Consider the following 25,396-nt stretch of genomic DNA (forward strand, 5'->3'; position numbering starts at 1 on the left):
TGGATGAGTGCCTGCCCAAGTTTTGAGCATGAACTTGTTCTTGCTGTATGATACTGGACAAGTGTACATGACATACAAAATTCATGCCAATGGCTTAAAAGTAAAAGAAGCCAATGTTAGTTTGCCAAAGAAATACAATTTCAACCTCAGCTTGCTCTTTATTTAAACATTATGTATTCCTACACATAAATCATAAGCCCACGAACCACAACCTCATAATTTGACACAAGTCTTTTCACTTGAGAGTCATTACTCATATTCTCATCTTTGCAAGAGAATGGTGACATTTTTGCTTAAAAAAGAACTCATTTTAATTTTAATTTCTACCCACCATGCATTTTAAATCAGGTGGCAGGAGCTGTGGAATGTTTGCCTCTGTCTCTGTCAGGCCCATGGAAGCCCGTTCAGGGAAAGGAAAAGGGAAGAAGGGAAACCGACCTTCAAGCTCACGAGAGTCCGAGGGTGCACAGGGTAGGCAGAGAGGCCTCCCTAATCAATATGAGTTGTTGACAGATGTCACATCACTGCTGTCCTCTCCCCTTTGCCAACTTTTAGCTCTTATCATATTCAAGAATTAAATTCTCACTTTGAAGAGGGAAAAAAAGAATGGAGACAATGTTTATACCCCATACTCTTAGCTGTGGTTTGCCAAGCTGATTTCTGAATATGTAAATACTTTGCACATGGATATGCAAAGACGGTCTTCTTGGTCTCGTTAAAGATAGGAATTAAGCCACAATGATTTCAGGGTAGGCTAGCAGAGAAGCCAGGGAGGTATACTCTACTTACATAGCTGCTTAAGCTAATTTATCTAGAAATTCTGACAAAGTAACTAAGTACTTTATGATCATTGCTTTATTTTTTATTTTATTTTATTTATTTATTTGACAGTGAGAGATCACAAGTAGGCAGAGAGGCGGGCAGAGAGAGAGGAAGGGAAGCAGGCTACCTGCTGAGCAGAGAGCCCGATGTGGGGCTTGATCCCAGGACCCTGAGATCATGACCTGAACCGAAGGCAGAGGCTTAACCCACTGAGCCACCCAGGCGCCCCTGATCACTGCTTTAAAATACAGGATGACCTAGTTGGGGGGATAGGGGTGGGGACCAAATAAAAGGCTTTAAGGATAAAAGTCAAGTTCCACTGTTGACAAGGCTTTTGTTCCACAGTAACTCACTAGTGAGGCAGCCTGCAAGCGTAATGCATAGGTCCTTGGGAGAAGCATGGGCATTTCCTTAGTGATAAGGGGCTCATCATGACACACTTGGGAGTCAGGCCTCTGAGGAATTTTAATGTCAGTGTCCACAAATTTGTAATATTAAATGTTACAAGCTGAAAACACATCACAAAGAAGAAAAAAAATATTCTTATAGTCCATGTGAAAGATATGATTAGTACTTGGCACATTTTTCAGAATAAGGCATATTTGTGCACCAAGTTTGGAAAAATGGTAAGTACGGGTAAGCCAGTTTTGATAGAGATCTTCCAAATAAGGCTGGTCTTTCCAGTATATCCATTTGCTCTCTTCCAGGCTGCATTTCAAAAGAAGCAAGAAGCCCAAATGGAGACTGGGTAGCAAAGAAATGTATAACCAAAATGTTAGAGGACCAGGATCAATGCATTCCAACCACACCCATGACCTCCTCAATTCCCCAGTTTTTATTCAGGGTTACTGACACTCAGAGAAGTAAATCTGTTAGCAATAATTCTGAGGGACAATTCAGATTTAATGCTTTGACTGGCACTACTCTTGTATTTACAGATGTGCCGAGGGCTATTTCTACTGGAACTGAGTCAGAAAAAACAGAGACAAGCTAGGTCAGGAGATTGAACCAAGTATGTTTTCTGAAGACAGTTTCCAGATGAGGTTTGCTCATTGAACATTTGCTCATTCCTTCCTTCGCTCATTTCTTTGCCCATTCATTCATTCAAGTTTATTGAGTATAAGCTGTGTTCCAGACATTGTTCTGGGATGCCACAGATAAAAGATAACTATGATAAAGTCCCTGCCTTTAAGAAGCTCACCAGCCTGTGGTGCTCCTCTCAAAGCTGTTGGGATTCTGCAAGTTATAAAGATTAAGTCAAAGAAAAATGAAACTATTGAAAGAGTTTATGGACAGAGTGACTGATCTTCTGTCATGTGTACTGATACAAAGGAATGGCTCTTTGGGCTCAATGAAAGTTAAAATATATGAATGTGTAAGATTTTCAATTTCCTATAAAATACCAATTGTGTGAGAGCCAAATTAGTGTGAAGAAAAATGCTTTGTAATAAAAACCACCACATGTATATACATATATAGATATACACGAACACACACAGGCAAGATATATGTAGCCTGTATATAGTCTTTTTAATCCTTGAACTAGTCATTGGAGGAGTATCTTGCTTCTGTACTAAAGGGGACTGTGGGACATCTACAAGCATCACTCAGACAGTACCTTTAGCTGAGTCTTTTGCTTGGACACCTAAAGCATAGCAGAAGTAGCACTAAATGGGGCTCTCAGTACTCATGTTCTAGTCTTAGCTCTGCCACTAACTCATCATTATCAGAACCTTAACTACTTTGGGCGTATCAGCATCCTTAATTGCAAAGCAAGAGGGATCAGAATACATGATCCGATTTAGCTCTGAAGTTCTGTGATTCTTTCAATTTTCTGTTCCTGGACTATGCAAGAACAGGTATAATTGAGAATAAAAAAGAAGTAATAAGATCCAGCGAGGCTATTGCCATTCCCCACTTAAATCCTTGAGACTTCTGTGCTCACCTCCCAGCTTGCAGTTCAACAGACACACTCACCAGCTTCGAACCTTCAAAATTGCCAAATCCAATCTGTTGTTACTGACCTTTCCCCTGACCTCTCTGTCACACGTGACTCTAGGGATCAACTGCTCCTTCCTAAAATTAGTTATTTACTCCTCAACTCTGGAGCTATCCTGCTTCTTTTCCATTTCAAACTCTTCCTACTGACTCAGCTTCCATCCTGACTAAGCATCTGTATTGTGATGGCATAGCCAGGGCTTTTCCTTACATGCATGGTGTGCATTCCCCAGGTTTCCATAATCCCTCATTGGCTTTTTCCTCCCTCCTCAAAGTCTTTCTGGAAGCCCCCATCCTATTTAGGGCTTAAAAATCACTTCTATATTGCTCTCACATATTTGTCTGAAATTCCAATCTTTTACCTCCAATTGCCTGAAAAACAGTTTCACTTGGTTGGGAAAAATCACCTCAAACCCTTAAACAGAATTATTTGTCCCCTCAAAGTAGCTCTCTTTTTCTTTTCCCATCAGCAGTAGCACAGGTTCACTATCCTGTATCTAACACCCTTGAGCTAGACAAAACTTGAAATTAGATATTTTCAAATATTTGAAGAGTAACATGTTACATATACATTTTTTTTAAACATTCCCAGGAGTATCGTTAATATTTAGGGAGTAAGAGATACCATTATTTACATAGTAAATAAAGATACAAATAACTTCTCAGTCAGTTCAGGTAAAGTTTTGCTATCAAAGGACTTCAGGTCAGGTTACTAAACATATTATCAAAAAGTTTTTAAAAAATCTTAGAGCTTTTTAAATTGGGGATTGTGAATCAAAGACTATTAATGATAATAATATTATAATAATAATTATTTATAGGAAACCAACAATCATTTCAGCAATATATTAGATATTTTAGGTATTTAACAATAATAATAGAGATGTCCAGTTTATTTTCCTCATTATACATATAGGAAAACTATAATATCATTTTTTAAAATTATCCAGACGAGAAATCCATAGTCATCTTCGGTTCCTCTATCTCTTCCATTCCACCCATATTAAATTATTAATTCTTCCTTCCTATTTATCCCTCCCTTTGAAAGCTCATTACTACATTATGACCTAATTCAGATCCTATGACTGCACAGGCCATGTCTCAACTCCTTAGTATAATACAGACCAGAACAATATTCTATTTCCCTCAATTCAACTCTCTTCTTAAAATAATATATTTATTAGGTACTCATTCATTCTTTCTACAAATGTTTATTCAATATTTACTCTGTGCAACATTCCTCTTCTGAAAAAGGTTCAGTGGGCTGCCATTGCCTATTTAATTAAGTCAAAATTCTTTGGAGTCCCACGTGAAGCTCCAAAGAACTACATTTTCAACTTTATCTCTTCCTATTCATTTAGTTGTGCTCTGGACTCCAGCCAGACTGCCAGTCCATTAATATCTTTCTTGTATGTGCATCTGCATTTCTGTTCATGCCACTCCACCTTCCCGAAATGTCCTCTTTCACTTTCCCCATCTGGTGACATCCTTCCCATCTCTATAGGTTTAGCTGTGGTCCCCCACTTCCCTTAGCTATCCTCAACACCTCCAGCTCATAATTATGGCCCTGTCATTTAACAATCACAATTCATTGGCTTAAAATTATATACTGCCTTCTACTGTGACTTAGTTCTTCATATTTGTGTCTTCCTTTGCAACAAGATTGAAAATTTGTTGACATAAAGGTAACTCCTTATTTCTTTGTACTCCCTAAAACATTGAATATAATTCATACAACTGAAACTTATAACAAATGTTCTGTTTAAACCACTTGATAAGGAGGGATATGAAAGAGAACCTATACCTTCCTAACTCAACACCCTTTCAATAGTTTTTGTCTCATCTGTTATCTCAAGGGGTCTGAGATGATAATAACAATAAGAAAAAGACAGTAGAGATTTTTCTTTATAGAAACAGGGTATTAAGTACAAATAGTATATAATCAAAGTTATCTTTAAAAAAATTTCTTAGGAAAGTGCTATATAGGAGATCTACTAGGTGTCAATAAATCTAACACAGCCAGTTTATCTTCCAATCTTAAAAAAAAAAATGTTGTTGGGGCACCTGGGTGGCTCAGTGGGTTAAAGCCTCTGCCTTCGGCTCAGGTCATGATCCCAGGGTCCTGGGATCGAGCCCTGCATTGGGTTCTCTGCTCAGCAGGGAGCCTGCTTTCTCCCTCCCTCTCTGTCTGCTTCTCTGCCTACTTGTGATCTCTGTCAAATAAATAAATAAAATCTTAAAAAAAAAATGTTGTGTCTTCCATTTACCCCAATTAAATAGTTAAGGGCCATGCTATATAATTAATTTATATACATAAATATATAATCATATTCAGAATGACAAAATGCGTATAGTAACAGAAGCCAGAAGTGAGGGAACATCAACCACAAGTTTCTCATACTTAATACAGTCCACACACTCACTGAATGTGGAATGGTGAAATGAAATGTGATTCTCTCTCTGTCTCTCTCTCTTTCTCTCTCTGTAGTGACTTGTTTCCTAAAACTTAAATGCCCATTCAGAGGGACTCTGAAATTACATCTCATGTTATGCAGAATGTGAAGATGGTCTCTAAGATTCCCACCATCCTATGACCCTCACCCTGTACAATACCCTCCTCCAGCATGTGAGTCATACTTATGGATATCATGAAATACCACTCCCAAGTCTGAGTTACTGATCAGTAGACTATGAGTTCATCAAAAGGTGGGGCTGATCTAATCACCAGAGTAGAGTACTCAAAGGGACTGAGAGCCTTTTCTGAAGGACGAAATTAAGAGGATTAAGAAATTCATAGAGTGAGAAGGCCTAGGGAGAGGGCCTTGTGACGAGGACCTGCCAGTGGCTTCTAGTTGCTGAGAGTGGTTCTAGCCAACAGAATCAAAATTGGACCAACAAATTGAGAGAGCTTGGAAACAGATCTCTCAATCATTTCTTGATAAGGGTACACTTGCCTTATGTCTTGGTTTTATCCCTTTGAAACCATAAACAGAGGGCCAAATTATACTGTCCTGGACTGCTGACCCATGAAAACAGTAAAACAATAAATTTTAAACTGGTAAGTTTGTGTTAATTTGTGACACAGCAAAAGAAAACCTAATACTATCTATCAGACTCCATGCTTAAATGTGATCTTTTAATTATCTTTACCACAGATTGAAGGGATCTGAAGTTTAAAGAGACTATACAATCTGCCCACATTTGAATAACTAGGAAGCAACAGAGAAAAGATTTTGTATCCAGATTTACCAAATGCCCATGTTCTTAACCACCACTGATAGGAAAACCAGGCATTCTAAGTTGGCTTTACTGCCTCAACTAACATTGTGAATATCAAATTCTCTCTGTGCTTTCATCAAACTCTGTGTGGCTATTTACTCCTTACTGAGAACTTCCTTACTTTACTGACATTGAGAAGAACCAGTTAGATTAATTTATTTCATTAAACATTTATGAAATATCTACTGTAGCAAAGCACTGAATGAAGTTCAAAGACTGGTAAGACAGACCCTGACCCTCAAGTTTCTTGCATACTAGTGGGAAGACAAACTCATGCATACATATCATAAAGGAATAAGTAAGGAAGGAGGGAGAACTACCTAGCCTTGAGATTCCAAGAGAAAACATTCATCTACAAATTCACCTGATAAAGGGATAGTTATAGGATAAGATGCAGAGACACATTTATATGCTCACCTTAGATAAGATTTTATATTTATGGGAGGTTACTGGTTCTGTAAGATGGGAAATAAATAATAAATAACTAATTGTATGTTTGCTTTGAAACTTTAGATGATATCACTAATAACTTCGTTTATTATCTATCCACTTTCTACAAGCTAAGCAATGTCCAAAGTACTAGCAAGTATTATCTCATTCAGCTCTCACAAAAAACCTATAAAATAGAAATTATTATTGTTATTCTAATTTTTCTGATGAGGAAACTAAGATACAAAGAGGTTAACACATTCTACAACATGACGATTTTATCTGAAAAGAAGAAAAGCCATGTAGAAAAGGAGGTAGGTGAAGGGAGACAGATATTTGCTGCAACTGATCACAGAATTTAGCTATGTTTCCCAGTACCCAAGGCAAAATGGGAAAATCTGGAAAAACCAGATTTATACTGTCTTCTTAATCTGAAAACATTCACTAAAATCTAAGAAAAATTCATAATTAGGGCCCCTACATGGGGGAGATTTTGAATACCATAGTATATACTATGTCTTATATAGGAAGTTTTAAAAGTGTCTGAAATTAACTTTTAAACCAACAGTAAAATAGAATATTGAAGTTCTGTGATGGCATGTAGAAATGAATTAATATAGTACTTTTACATAGCTTTTTATTTGACATAGTAGGAATGGCTGGCTAGCAGGTTTTTTGAACCACAGATCACAAATGAAATCAACCAAGTGGGTCACAGGCAGTTTTTTAAAAAAAAAATTATACAGACATATGGGGTGCCTGGGTGGGTTAGTCGGTTGAGCATCCAACTCTTGATTTTGGCTCAGGTCACAGTCTCAGGGTCCTGAGATCAAGCCCCATGCTGGGCTCCTCGATCTGTGGGGAATTTGCTGGAGATTCTCTCTCTCCCTCTGTCCTGCCCTTTGCTCCCTCTCTCTTTCTCAAATAAATAAATATGAATAAAATAAAAATTATACAGAAATATCTATATCTATATATGTATAGATGATATAGATATAGATAGCTATAAATATAGATATAGATGATAGATATGGGAGGCGGATACATCTCAAGTTCAAAAATACGTACAAGCATATCTGGGAGATATGTGTTTGGGTCCAGATCACTGAAATAAAAAAGAATAGCACAATAATGAGTCAGATGAATTTTTTGGTTTCTCAGTGCATATAAAAGTTATGTTTATACTCTACCATAGTCAATTAAGTGTGCAACAGTATTATATTTTTTAAAAATGTAATATGTGATATATATTATATAATATATATAATACACACATACACACAGTGAAATATTTTTAGATATTAAAAAAAGAATGAACTCTTGCCCTCTGTGAAGATATGGATGGGACAAAACAAAATAAGTCAGAGAAAGACAAATACCTATGATTTCACTCATATGTGGAATTTAAGAAACAAACGAACAAAGGGAAAAAAGAGAGAGAGAGAGGCTAACCAAGAAACATACTCTTAATTATAGAGAACAAACTGATGGTTGTCAGAAGGAGGTGGGTGGAGGAATGGGGTAAAAAGAGTACACTTATCACAATGAACACTGAGTAAAGTATAAAATTGCTGAATCACTACATTATACACCTGAAACTAATATAGTGCTGCATGTTCACTATAATAGAATTAAAATAAAAAATAGTATACAAATGTGCATACCTTACAAAGTATTTTATTGCTAAACAATGCCAACTATCACCTGAGCTTTCAGCAAGTTGCTATTCTTGATCACAGATGACTATAACAAATATAATAATGAAAAACTGAAACATTAAGAGAATTCTGAAAATGTGACAGAGAAACATGAAGTGAGCAAATGCTGTTGGAAAAATGATGCCAATAGACAGTCGATGCAGGCTTGTAACAACCTTCAATTTGTTAAAAAAAAAAAAAACAACAACCCAGTATTTGTGAAATATAATAAAGTGCAAGAAAATTGTGGTATGTTTATGGGTTTATATGTATGTGTTATCTTATAAATATGACTCATTTTTTTTTTCCAAAAGCTTGAATGACACTCCTTAGTTTATACTATTCGTCTTGACTATCAGTTATCTCAGCCAGGATCTTGTCAAAGCTTCATAAAAAACTGTATCAGATTGAAGTCTTTAGAAAGTGTTTGGAGTGTAGCATTTTGTCTAAAAGGAGATCCTCATTGAATATCCTTCTCAATGCAGAAGAACTGAGAGCTTTCTGCTAAGGTCAGGAACACGGCAGGGATGTCCATTATCACCACTGCTATACAACATAGTACTAGAAGTCCTAGCCTCAGCAGTCAGACACCAAAAAGAAATTAAAGGCATCCGAATTGGCAAAGAAGAAGTCAAACTCCCTTTGTGTAGATAATACAATACTTTATGTGGAAAACCCAAAAGGCTCCACTCCAAAATTGCTGGAACTCATACAGGAATTCAGTAAAGTGTCAGGATATAAAGCCAATGCACAGAAATCAGTTGCATTTCTATACACCAGCAACAAAACAGAAGAAAGAGAAATTAAGGAGTCGATCCCATTTACAATTACACCCAAAACCATAAGATACCTAGGAATAAACCTAACCAAAGAGGCAAAGAATCTGTACTCAGAAAACTATAAAGTATTCATGAAAGAAATTGAGGAAGACACAAAGAAATGGAAAAACGTTCCATGCTCATGGATTGGAAGCACAAATATTATGAAAATGTCTATGCTATCTAAAACAATCTACACATTTAATGCAATCCCTATCAAAATACCATCGACTTTTTTCAAAGAAGTGGAACAAATAATCCTTAAATTTATATGGAACCAGAAAAGACCCTGAATAGCCAGAGGAACATTGAAAAAGAAAACCAAAGTTGGCAGCATCACAATTACAGACTTCAAGCTCCATTACAAAGCTGTAATCATCAAGACAGTATGGTACAGACACAAAAACAGACACACAGATCAATGGGACAGAATAGAAAGCTCAGAAATGGACCCTCAACTCTATGGTCAACTAATCTTCAACAATGCAAAAAAGAATGGAAAAAAGAAAGGAAAAAAGTCTCTTCAACAAATGGCGTTGGGAAAATTGAACAGCCACATGCAGAGAAATGAAACTGGACCATTTCCTTACACCACACACAAAAAGAGACTCAAAGTGGATGAAAGACCTCAACATGAGACAGGAATCCATCAAAATCCTTGAGGAGAACACAGGTAGCAACCCCTTAGACCTCAGGCACAGCTACTTCTTCTTATAAACATCACCAAATGCAAGGGAAGCAAGGGCAAAAATGAACTATTGGGACTTCAACAAGATCAAAAGCTTTTGCACAACAAAGGAAACAGTCAACAAAACCAAAAGACAACTGACAGAATGGGAGAAGATATTTGTAAATGACATATCAGATAAAGGGCTAGTATCCAAAATCTATAAAGAACTTATCAAACTCAACACCCAAAGAACAAACAACCCAATCAAGAAATGGGCAGAAGATATGAGCAGACATTTCTGAAAAAAAATCCAAATGTCCAACAGACACTTGAAAAAGTACTTGACATCACTTAGCATCAGGGAACTACAAATCAAAACCACAGTGAGATACCACCTCACACCAGTCAGAATGGCTAAAATTAACAAGTTGGGAAATAACAGGTGTTGGCAAGGATGTGGAGAAAGGGGAAGCCTCCTACACTGTTGGTGGGAACGCAAGCCAGTGCAGCCACTCTGGAAAACAGTATGCAGGTTCCTCAAAAAGTTGAAAATAGAACTACCCTACAACCCAGCAATCATACTACTGGGTATTTGCCCTAAAATACCCAGTATACAGTACAATACAAATGTAGTGATCCAAAGGGGCACGTGCACCTGAATGTTTATAGCAGCAATGTCCATAATAGCCAACCTATGGAAATAGCCCAGATGTTCATCAACAGATGAATGGATAAAGAAAATGTGGTATATGTGTACAATGGAATATTATGGCCATCAAAAAATGAAATCTTTCCATTTGCAATGATGTGGATGGAACTAGAAGTTATTATGCTAAACAAAATAAGTCAATAAGAGAAAGAAAATTATATGACCTCACTGATACGAGGAATTTGAAAAACAAGACAGAGGATCATAGGGGAAGGGAGGGAAAAATGAAACAAGACAAAACCAGAGAGGAAGACAAACCATAAGAGACTCTTAATCTCAGGAAACAAACTGAGGGTTGCTGGAGGTAGGTGGGGAAGGATGACATGGCTGTGTTATGGACTTTGGGGAGGGTATGTGCTCTGGCGAGTGCTGTGAATTGTGTAAGACTGATAATTCACAGACCTGTACCCTGAAACAAATAATACATTATATGTTTATTTAAAAATAAATAAATAAATAAATAAATAAAAGGAGATCCTCAAACTTTAGATTTTAGGCAAAGAAGTGGAAGTCATTGTTTAATTAAAAAGGTTCTTATTTGTGCTGAGATGGAAGAAATCTCATTTCTTGCAGAGATGGGGGACTGCAGAAAAGTGTACTGGAGGATGAAAAGTTTTTCTCATGAAGCCCGAGATATATTTGATCTTTTCAAATGCATGAGCGTCCCCCTCATCCTGCCCCATGCACGTGTAAGTGGCCCAAAGGCATCCATGATAGTTCTGGTTTCATCAGGTGTCCTGCTAAAATTCTTAATAGCTTATTCTTCCACTCTCAAAAATGTCCTCGATGGATGACAAGTTACGTGACCACCCTTTCCATAAGGAAGGACAAATGTCCCTGACTTGGAAATGTTTGTAGAGATGAACTGTGTACCAGAGATATTCTATCCTTTTACTCAAATTATGATTTCTACATGCTTCTCTTTCTCTATAAACCCTCTGAGACATACTCCTTGTCAGAGGACATTCCATGTTTTCCTATTCAGAAGTGTAATAAAAACCAGAAAAGTATTTCTCAGACCAATTCACTGAAGCTATTCTGAATTTTTAAAATAAATAAATAAATAAAAATAAAAATAAAAATAAAAATTTCAGGGGCACCTGGGTGGCTCAGTCAGTCAAGGCTCTGATTCTTGATTTCAGCTCCTGTTATGATCTAGGGTCATGAGACAGAGCCCTGTGTAGGATTCTGTACTCAGTGGAGAGTCTGCTGGAGAGTCTTTAAAAATATAGATCTCCTCTCCCACAAAGAGGACACATGAATATTTGGTGAGCAAGTAGCAAGTAGCCACCTGGGACTCCTGGGTGGCTCTGGTCTGCCGGCTAAGCATCTGTCTTTGACTCAGTTCACGATCTCAGGGTCCTGGGATTGGCCCACATGCATTGGGCTCCCTGCTCAGTGGAGAAGCCGTTTCTTCCTCTCCTTCTCTCTCACTATCTTTGTCTCTCTCTCTCTCTCACAAATAAACAAATAATCTTAAAAAAAAAAAAAAAGTAGCCACCTTCAAGTCTAAAAAATAGTCCTCAGAAAGAAATTTACGTTGGGGGCACCTGGGTGGCTCAGTTGGTTAAGGGTCTGCCTTCGGCTCAGGTCATAATCCCAGGGTCCTGGGATTGAGTTCCGTGTTGGGCTCCCTGCTTCTCCCTTTGCCTCTTTCTCTCTCTCTCTGTCATGAATAAACAAAATCTAAAAAAATAAATAAAGAAAGAAAAAGAAAGAAAGAAACCTATTTTGGGGCACCTGGCTGGCTCAGGCAGTACTGTGAGCAACTCTTGATCTTGGGGTTCTGAGTTTGAGTTCTACTTTGGGTTTAGAGATTACTTAAACATAAAAGCTTAAAAAAAATAGAGCATAGGCGTACTCTGCATTATCTGAATGGTCACAATAAGACTGTAGTGCTTAAGGTATAATATCTGTGGTGTAACTTAAGAATCCTAAAGGTGTTATTAATATATAAATTCTGTATTCATGAAAAGTTGGAGACAAAACGGCATCATAGAACACACAAAAATGAGAGTTTTATTTAGTACAACTAGAGAAAATTGGTGGAAGAACTGAGAAATTAATTGATGCATGATAGCCAAGATAGGCTGAACTCCAAAGTCCTACACCTTAACAGTTAATACCACACTCAGATCTCAAGTGGCAATACAATTTCAACAGAACAGTGTCATCTGTGATGTTAATGCCATTTGTTTCAACGCTATTTTTCAATTTTTTAAATCTTTATAGGGTTTGTAGATTTTAGAGTTGTGTAAAACGATATGTATAAAGAACTTTATACACTTCCTTTTTTAAAGATTTTATTTTTTATGAGAGAGAGCACAAGTGGGGAGAGGGGCAGAGGGATATGGAGAAGCAGACACCACCGCCACCCCTCTCCCTGCCTGGGGCTGAGCAGGGAGCCCAGTGTGGGGCTTGATCCCAGGACGCTGGGATCTTGACCTGAGCTGAAGGCAGACACTTAACCCATTGAGCCACCCAGACGCCCCTATATACTGTACTATTTTAAAATAAATAAGTTAACACTGGAGCCTCAGAAAATATTTTTGCTCTTAAAAAAGAGGTTCTCATATTTCAAAAGTTTGAAGATATATTAGAGTGGAAAATATGCTTTGGTTTTCAATGGAAAAGAAATAGAAACAAACAGGCTTTCTGGCATCTTAGCTTAACAGAAATGCCAATTTAGCAAAATGAATATAACTGCCAAAAATATGAATTAACATGGGCAGTTGTCCTCTTCAGCCAGGCTCCCCCGCTGGCGGCTCCCTTGTCAACACTCTGCCTACTCAGGTCTCACTCTTCTATTTATCAACTCCTCTTAGATTATACTGGTTCACTACCATCTATTTTCTCTCTTGACTTTAGTACACAATATTAGCCTTTTACCTCAATCTCAGTTTCAGGTCGGAGAACTTTATAACTAGACCAAATATAATAACAAGTATGTAAATACTTAGAACAATGCCTGCAATATTGTAATGGCTCAAAACACATTCACTTCCCTTAGAGATAATCTATTTTACTCTAAAAATCAGGCAACCAAGATTGACAAAGTAAGAGACCTATATAATGTCCCAGATAAAGTTAAAGGCAGAAGGAGCTCCAAATCATATTTAAAAAATAATAATAATAAATAAATAATAAAAAACACAACACTCTGGAGTAACTGGTAAGTTTATAGAGAATAAGATTTTTCTATAGTTTCTGCAAGTGCCACTTTAATAATCTATTTTTTGACTGTCCTTGATGTGCTGAAGTACAATTTCTTTTTCTATTTTAAGACACTCTCATCTGCTGTTCTGCCCTTGGATATTCCTTGTAGGTTTGAAGTATACTCTAGAAGACAATTATGGATTTATCCATTGGCATTCCAACCTTATTATTGAGCCTATTTCATTTTAAAATTTTCCCATACTGTATGCATGCCTAAGCATGCTCATAATATAGTGGATTCTCTATTTAATTTACATCTCTCAGTCCAATGCACAAGCTTTTAAAAATGATCTATTATTTCAATTCACTATGGAAAAACCAAGTATTGCAGCCTAAAATATGCCTTTATTGTTTTCAGATAAGAGCATACGAACAAGAAACTATATTCTTAAAAATCTAGATCACTTTGAAAAAAAAAAATCACGTTCTCTAGTACAATTCTAGCTAATTATAGAGTGGGGACACTGGCAAGTTATTTAAAGGATATCCCAAACAATAAGCTGGGACACTTCATATACATTGTGGTATTGGGATTCCTCAACATGAATATTCAAATTTTGGTAAAGTTAACCAGGATGTAATTGTGTGTGTGTGTGTATGTCTCTGTGTGTGTGTGTGTGTGTGTGTGTGTGTGTGAAAGAGAGTGAGAATGAGAGAGAGAGAGAGACAGATCTCAAAACAAAAGGACCTAGCATGAAATACTAAGGGCTCAGATTTTATCCTGTAGGCAATAGGGAGCCACTGAAGAATTTTTTTTTTAAAAGATTTTTATTTGAGAGAAAGAGGAAAAGAGAGAGAGAGCATGAGCAGGAGGGGCAGAGGGAGAGAGAGAATCTCAAGCAGACTCCATGCTGAGCACAGAGCCCAACTTAGGGTTCAATCTCACAACTCTGAGATCAGGACCTGAGCTGAAACCAGAGCTGGAAGCTTAACTGACTGTACCATCCAGGCACACCCTCTTCCTTTTTTTAAAGACCACCGAAGAATTTTAAGCAGGGTAATGGAATAGGCTTTTATTGTGGGAACAGTACTTCAGCAGCAATGTAGTGTGTGAATTGTGAAGTGTGAGGCAGGAGGTAGTAAGATGAATTGGGGAGAAAATTCAGCAGTACAGGTAGCCTTAACTAAGGCAACACCAATGGTATTAAAAGAAAACAATAAAAAAAGGTTAAGACTTGGTTATTATCTAGAGGTGAGAGTGAAAAACAGAAAAGAGAAATTTTGAATGTGGCTTCCAGCTGTCCAGCTTTTTAAGGCCAGATGGACGGTGTTGCTTCTAAATAAAATGAAGAGGAGTATGCATGAGGAAAGATGGAAGACATTCACTCTGATGGCCATAATTTTCTCAAGAAACTAAGAGACAGGAGCATCTTCTGACAGAAAAGAGGAGGGTGTTTATATAGGACAGTTGTAGAAAATTGTGGAGGTTTGGAAAAGTCACTAATGGGAATGGAGAAAAAAGCTGGCCAAAGAATGGCCAAAGTGATTGAGCAGTGTAAAAGTCTTACAGGAGGCAGGGGAACATAAATCTGCTGTGAAATCAACCTGCACAGATGTATGAATGTGTAGTGACATCAGTCCGCACTCCTATTTGGTTTTCTTTTTTTCCAAACAATGCTCAGCCATCCAGGTATGACAGAGGTAGATGCAGGAACTAGTAGGCTGATTTAAATGTTAGATGCCATAGAATCCAAAAGTATGAGGAGATAATATCAGTGTCAGAAAAAAAGTTTTAAGGCGTTCACCACAGGATTGAGGACAGATAAGGAAGAGACCGCAAGAGGAGTGGACAGCCTCCGAGGAAAGAAGGTTTAAAAACTACAGGTGTCAAGATCGGACTGCAGTGTTAATGAGTAAGAGACCTGAAAGGATAGAAGATACTGAGATTAACTTTTCCTAAGTAGAGAAATTCTAGATCTGTGCTATCTGATATGGTAGCCAAAAGCGACTGGTGGCTATTTATAGTTAAATTAATTAAAATATAAATTATGTTCCTCTGTTACACTAGCCACATTTAAAGTGCTAAGTAGCCAAACATGGCTAGCATATTCTTCATATTGCACATGGCAGATAAAACACTGCCATCATGTAGAAAGCTCGTGCTTCTAGCTAACACCAAGTTCTAGGAAATGTCCAAGAATGTGGGATACTGTATACAGTGAAGACAAAAGCCATTGAGAGAGTCAGTAAAAGAATTAGAAGGGTAGGATATTGGATGGGCTTTCCAGAAAAGTGTTGAATCCAGCCTTTGTCAGGAGTTCCAATGGAGAAAATATGAGCTAGACACTGAAGTCCTCAGTGAATGCAGAGGGTGTGACCAGATAGACGAACACATAAACTGATGTGCTTCCTGGCAGTGTATCCTGCAGCCCTTTAGGCCTACTGGAGTGTCCTTTACTTGCAAACATGTTTGACTGACTCAATCTGGACCTTACCCCAGAGTGATATTCCAGATCCTACTTAAACCTCTTCCGAACCATTCTCCTGGTTCACAATCACCTCTTGTGAAACTCCATCAACTTGCTTCACCCAACTCGATACTGTGGGGTATGAAGGGAATCTGGTTAACTCTGTATGGCCAGGTTAACAAGGCAGTTGAAAATAACATGGGCACAGCTATAGCGTCATACAGAATATTTAACAGAGATTATCTGTGCTAGAATATATGACAAAAGCAAACATTTCTTTTAATAAAACATGGGTAGTTTATATAGTCTGCTCTGTTTATTAAACACATTTATTATAATTAAGGACTTAAGCTGAGGTATTTTTATAATCAAGTCAAGAAGGATATCTACCTGTGGAAATGTGGTATGACTAGTTGGCTATTCATGGCTATGTCATATGGAACAATTTCCAGTAGCATTAGAGCTTATTGCCACCATCATGTCCCCTTTTCCTTTTTCTTAAGAGTTGCAGTTATGGGGCACTTGGTGGCTCAGTTAGCTGAGTGTCTGCTTTCATCTCAGGTCATGATCTCACGGTCCTGGGATGGAGTCCTACATTGGGCTCCCTACTTTGCGAAGAGCATGCTTTTCCCTTTTCTTCTGCCTGCTGCCGCCCCCTCCCCCCCGGCTTGTGTGATCTCTTATGCTATCAAGTAGATGAATATTTAAAAAAAAAAAAGACTACTGTTTTTAAAAAAAGAGTTGCAGTTATGAACTACAAGCTCACACTATAACTTAGTAATTAAAAGCTGGAATATTCAGTCCCCTTTTCTATCACCAGTGCTAAGCCCTCTTAACTCTGTCCATTCTTATTAATACCTTCAATTGTACTCCTATATGTTTTTAAGAACTAGGAAGAAGCTGGGTCCTTCTTCTTATTTTCCAATAAGCTATGTTTTTAATCTCTGTTGATTCTGCTAGGTTATGCAGTTATTTGTGTGTAATAGGCTCTTCCATAGCAACATGCAGCAGAAAATCCCTTTGACAAGCCACAGCAAGCTTAATTGAGTCATGACGTATGCCATCAAATAGCTTCCAGTGAGGAAAAAAGTCCTTTTTCTAAGGTAGCATATGCTTTTACCCAGTTTCAACATGACTACATGATCTCACATGACTAAGGAAATAAATTACTTTCTTCATTTGTGAAAAGTTATAGAAAGGTATGGAGTTAATATTTGATTGAGCTAATTAAATTTTAAAGAAGTATATGCTTTGCCCAGCTTTCTTCCTCCTTAGATTTAGTGAAACCTATTTTTTAAAAATCTGAGCATTGAATTATAGGTCAATTTTTAAAATTTGTTTTTGTTTTCATTCTATTATTTAATCATTCCCTAATGAGAATCCCAAATCAATTCTTGTTAAATTTTTATCTTATTTTAAATGTCACACAATAAGTAATATTAATAGAAACTATTCTGTTAAGGTAGTATTTCTGATTCTCTCTCGTGACTTTGCAGCATGAAGCCATTCCAAATACTGACATGACTTTTAATGTTTTCAGGACAGATGCCGTTAGGGCTTTCAGCACAAGTAGTAGGTTATCAGCAGACATTAGTTAATTTGTGAACCTTCATTTGAATATCCTTCAGATACCCATGGGATCTGGATGATATTGTAACCCAATGTCAGCCTGAAAAGTAACATCAGTAATGGGTACCATCCTTACTCCCCAGTGCAGCAATAAGGCAAGGAAAGGGAGATTGTAAACCATTGATTTGAACCATATAAATGGGTTGTGCTATCTGTTATATTTGTCCCCAAAGTCAAATTTACCTAACACATAATACAAGTAGTTCCATTCAACTGCATCAAAGGACTTCTTTGCATCTAATAAAACTGTTGCTATTGGTTCCAATTTTCTCTTTGTATTCCAAACAAGTTGCATCAGCCTATGCAGATCATCTGATGCTTATCTTCCAGGTATAAGGCCTTCTTGGATGAGGGCCCATTACATTTGTGATTACTTTACTTAGTCATGTAGCAAGTGTTCTGGTACCTATTATTTTATACCTACTCACATTGTATAAAAGGATATTTTTCACAACACTGCTAAGGGAGTAACATGCAATCTTGGATATGAGGCTATACGGATACATATAATAGGATAAAGGACTATAGGCCACCTTGATTTCAAACCACAGATAATATCAAATGCTTTAAAAATTCAGTATAAACCATTTAAATGCATTACATTTATTCATAGTCTATTTCTGAAACCAGTGGCTATTCAGCGCGCTGAAGGGAGAGAGAAGTTAATGTGTTGGTAAGCAACCTAAATTTTTATAAAGCTATTTTGAAAGTAACTCAATGCCACAGAAAGTAATATCAATTACTCTTTGCTTTTCAATTGACATTGCAAGGCTGCTCCAAATTTCTATTCTTCAGTTCAAAATCTGCAAAGAACAGGAAGGCACAGAGCACCTCCATGGGAGATTTCTGGGTATTGCACAAGAAATAGTTTAGAACACACTCTGAAATCCTGCAGTCCCCCCCCCCCCAAGTGTTGATTAGCCCTTTGATGCTCTGTGACTAAAGAATTGCATACAAGTGAAAACCTGAGGGATGGAGAATAAGGACCAGCTGTAATCTTGGGGGTTCCTATAATCTCCATTTTGTGAGACAGCACAGTCTACGGAGAAGGTCCTGGACTGACTCCAGTTAGTTTTAATCTCAGCTCCACCCTTTACTTCCCAGTGTAGCCCTGGCAAGCTACAAACAGCACTGAGCTAGGGTTTTCTCATTCACAAAAGGCAGTTATAATACTCAAGTTGTTTTAAAGATCAAGAAAGACAACATATATATAAAGAAATTAACCAAATACTTAAGGCTCCATAAATGCCAGCTGTTTCATTATAATTAATGTCAACAATAAAGTAAGCTATATATGTATCTATATTTGCACTTTTCCGTAATCATAGGAAGGTCAAATCCAATGGCACATTGAGTATTCAGATTAGACTTCATGGCAGCACGTTGGAAAAATAATGACATTCAACAAAGTGCACTGTGAAAATTTACTTTGTGATTAACCTACACAGAATAAATGCACTTTTTAACTACAGTATCTGAAGACAAGGTTTTATTTATTTTTATTTTTTTTAGAGATTCTATTTATTTATTTGAAAGAGAGAGGGAGAGAGAGAGAGAGATAGTGAGAAGACAGCATGAGCAGGGAAAAGAGGGAGAAGCAAGCATCCACTAAGCAGAGAGCCTGACATGGGACTTGATCCCAGGACCCTGGGATCATGACCTGAGCTGGAAGCAGATAACTTAACCCACTGAGCCACCCAGGTGTCCCATGAAGGCAAGGTTTTTCAACTGAATAAATAAGCCAACAAATACAAACTTAAAGTAAATTAAAAAATACATTTTCCAGAATCTTTAATTTTCTGTCTTAATCCAAAATATTTCATTGAGTCCAAGAGATCCAGCTTTTTCTTTCCCAACTATAAGAAACTGGCTATATATGCTTGGGGGGGGGGTGTAAAAAAAAACAGTCCAGGAGATAAGAGTCTCTAGTTTAAATATGCAGAATATAGTAAACAAATTCAAAAGGATTCAGCTTCAGCAGAATTTTCTATTTCTTTAGTTTTTTTTTTAAGTTAATTTTCAAATAGATAACTATTTTTTGAAGTGTGCTGCATAATTTTTCTTAATAGTTGGTAAAGTACCTTTGGACTCTAAGTGAAGCAATTTCTAGAGGAAAAAACATGATCCAAACCTGAAGCTAAAACCCTAAGTACATAAACAAAAATGTACACAATATTCCAGGATATATGTAAACAGGGAGAGCCATACAGTAAATGGTATTGGGTTTTGGTAATAGTATAATCCACTCTCATTAGGCATCTCCCTCTTGTGCATTAATACGTGACATCATACTCTCATATAACATTTCATAACGGAGTGAAATAAAAAGCCCCTCCAGATTGCAACTGTAAGATAATCAGATTCTGTAGTGCTCATTATGACTGCAATTATGTAACAAAACTCTCCAAATATAGTTCAGTTATTGCAGTTATTAATCATTCTGGTTTTGTTTCAAGTACTTGCTTTATAGCCTGCTGGATAGACTCCATTATTCTACAAGCTGAATGTCGAAAGTCAAACTTGTGCATGTGAATCTGCTGTTCTAACAGCCTTTCAACATAATTTACCCTTTCAATTTGTATTTGTGAATACAAAAAAAAGTGGAGAAATAAAGCTGGTGTCAATAGAGTCACTGACCTTTGCAGTAAACAGAAGATAGTCCTTAGTGGAAAACAATGTGGCAAATAAGAAACCTATTTTCTAGAACTCAAAATAGTGCCGCTTAAGAAGTTAGTCTCAGAATATTAATCAGTTCTTACAGAAAAATGTGGGGGGTGGATTCTGAAAGAATCCGTATATTTGATAAGGAGAAAAATTATAACAGGGACAGCCAAATGTGCATTTTTAAAGGTTCAAAACACCAACATCATGGATACAATGTATCCCTAAACATAGTATGCATAAAACCACATATTCTGATTAATTTAACTACAAAATGCCAACTAAAGGCAGATTTATTATTCAGAACAAACACCATCTGCAACACCTGAAAACAGTGCTATAGATACACTTCTAGGAAAAAAAATACAACTGGAAAATCCTCAAGCCTAGATTCTGAGATGCCAAGTATTAAGTAAACAGGATTCCAAACAGACCCAGGGAAAATGACTCCACATTTATTTAAATGTTAACACCTCAAGAACCCAGAAATATAAATATAATAATACACTGTCATGACTTACAAAATGCATATCACCAATTTCATGTAGTCCATGATTTCTTCAATTTGGCTACATACATTGGGCCCCAGGCTTTACCCTTGTCTGGAATCACTAAGAGTCCACAGTCCTGGCCAGTGGGAACAAATGTGAAGTCTTGGGAGCAAGTCCTTGCCATTTCCTTAATGTCCACAGGCATGATGTTCGTGTAGGAGTTTAAAATTTCACTGATGACATCTTGATTTTCTGCCTTGGAAAGTGTGCATGTAGAGTACACAAGCAACCCTCCAGGGCGTAAGGCCTTAATTGCAGACCTGTGTGTAATCAGAAAAATGGAGAAGTTTGGTTAGATGTAGGAAAAGGAAAATATGAGGTCAGAGGGCAAGGAAGCTTATACTTGAAAATAACTTTACTGTGACTTAGGCTGCAATAACTGTGGGTGTTTTCTAGCCTTACAACTATTTCTTTCTAATGTGACTTGAAACAATCAACATTGAAGTCAACAATGACTTCAATCAACATGGGAAAAACAGAGAATGTGTTTGGCTGGTTCTTTTTTGTTTGTTTGTTAAGGCTAGGAGGATGAGGGTGGAACATGATTAATGGGTTTGTCTTTGAATATACTGAGTGGTCCTAATGAGTAGGTGGGAAGAACACCTGAACTTCAGGAAAGCAGCTAAGGTTCAGTGATAGCTAAAGTCATGGGCGTAAATAGGATTTCCCTGGAAAAGAGCAAGGAAATAGTGGACTAAAGGAAGACACTAAGAGAATACCTACATTTAAAAGGAGACAAAACTCAGGAAGTAATGAGGGCTTCACCTGATGAAAGTGTAGCTTTAGGAAAAGATGGAAAGAAAGGTATTTTTGTTTGTCTGTTTTGGCTTTTTTGTTGTTGTTGTTGTTTTGTTTTGTTTTTGTTTTTGAGGAAGACTTGAACATATTTGTAAATGCAGATCCAGGAGAAGAACAGATCTAGGACTTTAGACAGCAAATGGAAGAGTGAGCTTCATAACAGATGGGGTTCCAGCACTTCATCTGAAACAACATGGAAGCATGAAGAGGGAACTAGGATGTTTTAAGGTAAATAAAGTTCATGATAGAAAGAAAGCCTTGATAATAAGAGTGGAGTGGGAGACAAGGTAATCTACTGAGAGAAAAAACAATAAGTTTTAGTCCTGCTGGTGTGGTGATAACCCCTAAACAATTACTACTCAAGGTTTTTGTTTAAAGAGTCCATATTCTAAAACCTCTACTGGACTTAAGTATACAGCCAATCCCATGTCTCATCTTTGTATTTTAACAATCTAGAGCACATGCCAGTAACAGATATTTATAATGAAGATACACATTATCAAAATAAGTTCAAATTCTATTCCCTATGTCCAATTACGAAAGGATTGAGGAATCCTAATTTAAGACAAACAAACTGACAAAAAAAAAAGAGACAAACCGATGAAAAACTTTTTGTTCCTCAAATATCCTCAGACACCCTGAAACACAAGATGAAAAATACATACATATATTTTTAAGTATCAACTCAAAATAAAAAGTAAATAGGATAGACTTATTAACTGATAACAGATTTCAACATATTTCTGAAAGATAATATGCAGATGGAGGAGTAGTAGCAGATCAAGAGAGAGGAGAGAGCCTCTCATGGCAAGGACAACAGCCACAGGGAGCATAATTTGACCTGGGGACTACAGAGTTTGGGAACTGGAAATGCCAGCTATAATGTGATGGGAGTAAAAAGTGAAAACAAGGATATTAATTCAGAGCATATATAAGAAACCATGGATTCCATACACCCATGTATGGCAAGTCAGGCAGCCAGGTAAAAAGTCTGGAAGCTTTTTATCTAAGAAAGTTGAATAAATTATCTGAGGAGACCTAAGTCAGCCAATGCCAGCATTTGCCCCTGAAACCAAAGTCCTCCACATTCTCCCTTCAAAGGAGCCTCTGGGGTAACTGCCAGCTCATCATAAAGTGACATCATTGGGCAAAAAAATCCCACCTTTAAACTTCTAAAATAAAACTCCTAGTATTTTACTGCCCCATTAAATAAAAATGTACAACCAAGGACTGCCAGATAATTTTGGGTGATAAATGCTTAAGAAATGTATAACAGTAAAAACAAACAAAAAAATCTTTAAAAACAACACAACAACAAAAACTCCTTGCCATCATGAAGCTACCATTCTAGCTCGGGGACAGAGAATATATAAAATAATAATAATAATAATAGTAATGACAGTAAGTTAGTCATGAGCTAAATTGTGTCCCTTCCCTCCAAATTCATTTGCTGAAATCCTAACCCCCAAGAGTTCAAAATCTAATAGTATTTGGAAAATAGATCTCTAAAGAGGCAATTAAGTTAAAACAGGCTGGGTCCTACTCTAACATAACTGGTGTGTCCTTATAAGAAGAGGAAATTTGGTCACGGAGTTATAGAGGGAAGACCATAAGACGACGCAGGGAGACGACAGATATCTACCAGCCAATCAGAGAGGCCTGAAGAAACCAACCCTGGTGATCTTGCTCACAGACTTCTAACCTCCAGAACTGTGAGAAAATAACTTCTGTCATTTAAGCCACTCTGTCTATGGCAATTTATGGTAGTCCTAGAAAACTAGTACAAAGTATATATACACCAAAGGACAACTTGTGTGTGTGTGTAAACACATACATAATACACACACGTATGTATGTATGTTTGTATATTTTTCCCCTAGCAGACAATCCTCCCCTCAATTCTCTGAAAACACTGACTGCAAGTCCAACAATTTACCTCAATTCTGATGCTATTCACCTGGAGTTAGTATCAGATTCCAAGGTTAAGGGCTAAGGCTGCCCTTCAGATGCCAACTGGAAGTCTAGGCCTCTGGTACTTCCTGACTGACCTGCCATAAATTAAGGGTTCCCACAACCCCTGTCCTTGGTTTCAGCAATTTTCTAAAATGGCTCAAAGAACTCAGGAAAAGAGTTTACTTATTAGATTACTAATACAATTCAGGATTAGCCAGATGGAATGCATAAAACAAAGTATGGGAAAAGGGGTGCAGACCTGCTGTGTCCTTTCCGGGCATGCCACCCTCCCAGTACCTCCTCACCAGCACCTCCTCGCCAACCTGGGAGCCCTCCATATCCCTTCAGTGAGGGTTTTTTATGGAGGCTTCATTAAGTAGGCATAATGATTAAAACATAAGCCATTGGTGTTTTCACTCAATCTCTCTGAAGGGGGTTCTGAAAGCTCTAATCCTCTAGTCATATGGTTGGTTCCCTTGACACCCTTAGAGGCTTTCCAAAAGCCATCTCACTGACATAAACTAAAGTGTGGTTGACAAAAGCTTTTATCAATAACAAACGCTGCTCCTTTCATACTAACAAAAAGCAAGTATTATAATAAAACATGTTTCCATCCCTCTTACCACTTATGAAATTATTAGGGTTTTAGGACCTCTGGCCTGGATCCAGTAACAAAGACCAAATATATCTTTATAATATCATAGTTTACATATTTTTTATTTACTAATAGGTTTATGAAGAAAATTAAATCAAGATAACAGGATTAGAAGATCTTGGATGGGAGCAGGAGAAAGATTACAATTTTACATGGGGTAGTTTGAATAGGATGACATTCAGGAAGTGACATTTGAACAAAGACCTGGGGAGGTAAGGAAGTGGCCATGCAGATATTGGAGGCAAGAGCATTCCACACAAAAGAAATAACCAGTGCAATAACCCTGAGGCACATTCGAGGAAAAAAGAGCCAGTGTGTCTGGAGCAAAGTGAGCAACGGGGTGGAAGAATGAGATGAGATCAGAAAGTTAAAAGGAAGGGGTATAGAAGGTCTCATATTAACACTGTAAACATGTCAATTTTATTATGAATGAAAAACATCCATACTTAGATACATTATTATTAAACCTTAGAACTTCAAGAACCAAAGATGCTAAAAGCCTTCGGAAAGAAAAATGGGTCACCAATAAGGCTCCAGGAAACAGACTGGCATCAACGGCATAGCTCACTTGAAATCCTGGGAAAAAGGCAATTTAAAGTTGATGCTATTTACTGCCAAACTGTCAAATAAATATATAGGAGAAATACGGAAACGTTCAGATATCTGATGACTCAGAAATGTTACCTCTAGCAAAATGAGGAGGTAAATCAAGAAAGGGGAGAAATGTGATACTGAATTTCGTAAATGCAACATAGGAAAGCAGTGGAGGGAGTGAAATCCCAGAATGATAACTACTCAGGAGCCCCAGAGGGTAACTACTCCAGGTTAGAATGAGGGAGATATTTAGAAGGAAGTGAGAAGGGACAGAAGAGATGAAATGACTGAAAAGTGAGAAAACCTTGAAGATTTGGTATATGCAACTGGGCTGGGGCTGGGGGAAGGGAGAAAAAGAGGAGAGAAAGGGATTTTCCCACCAAATGTGACTGTACGAACATTTTCCTTCTAGCACTCGATCGTTAACACTGAACCAATAGAAAAGGAAATGCAATTCTAAGGTTATCCGTCCATTCTGCAGCGAACAGTATTTACAGATTTAAATATAT

General features: G+C 37.3%; 1 protein-coding gene across 2 annotated transcripts in view; it reads right to left on the reverse strand.

Moving 5' to 3' along the window:
- Positions 1-20,769: 20,769 nt before the first annotated feature.
- The window catches only part of NSUN3 (NOP2/Sun RNA methyltransferase 3), a 54,597-nt gene continuing 49,970 nt past the window's right edge, over positions 20,770-25,396 (reverse strand). Inside the window, exon 6 of one of the 2 annotated variants that reach the window (XM_059164407.1) lies at positions 20,770-21,147. In XM_059164407.1, the coding sequence (XP_059020390.1) occupies positions 20,877-21,147 (271 nt within the window). In that variant the 3' untranslated portion in view covers positions 20,770-20,876. The remainder of the gene's footprint in view (positions 21,148-25,396) is intronic. The other variant, XM_059164408.1, reaches the window with a different exon arrangement.

Source organism: Mustela lutreola, chromosome 2 (genome assembly GCF_030435805.1).
Source record: "Mustela lutreola isolate mMusLut2 chromosome 2, mMusLut2.pri, whole genome shotgun sequence".
Taxonomy (NCBI): Eukaryota; Metazoa; Chordata; class Mammalia; order Carnivora; family Mustelidae; genus Mustela; species Mustela lutreola.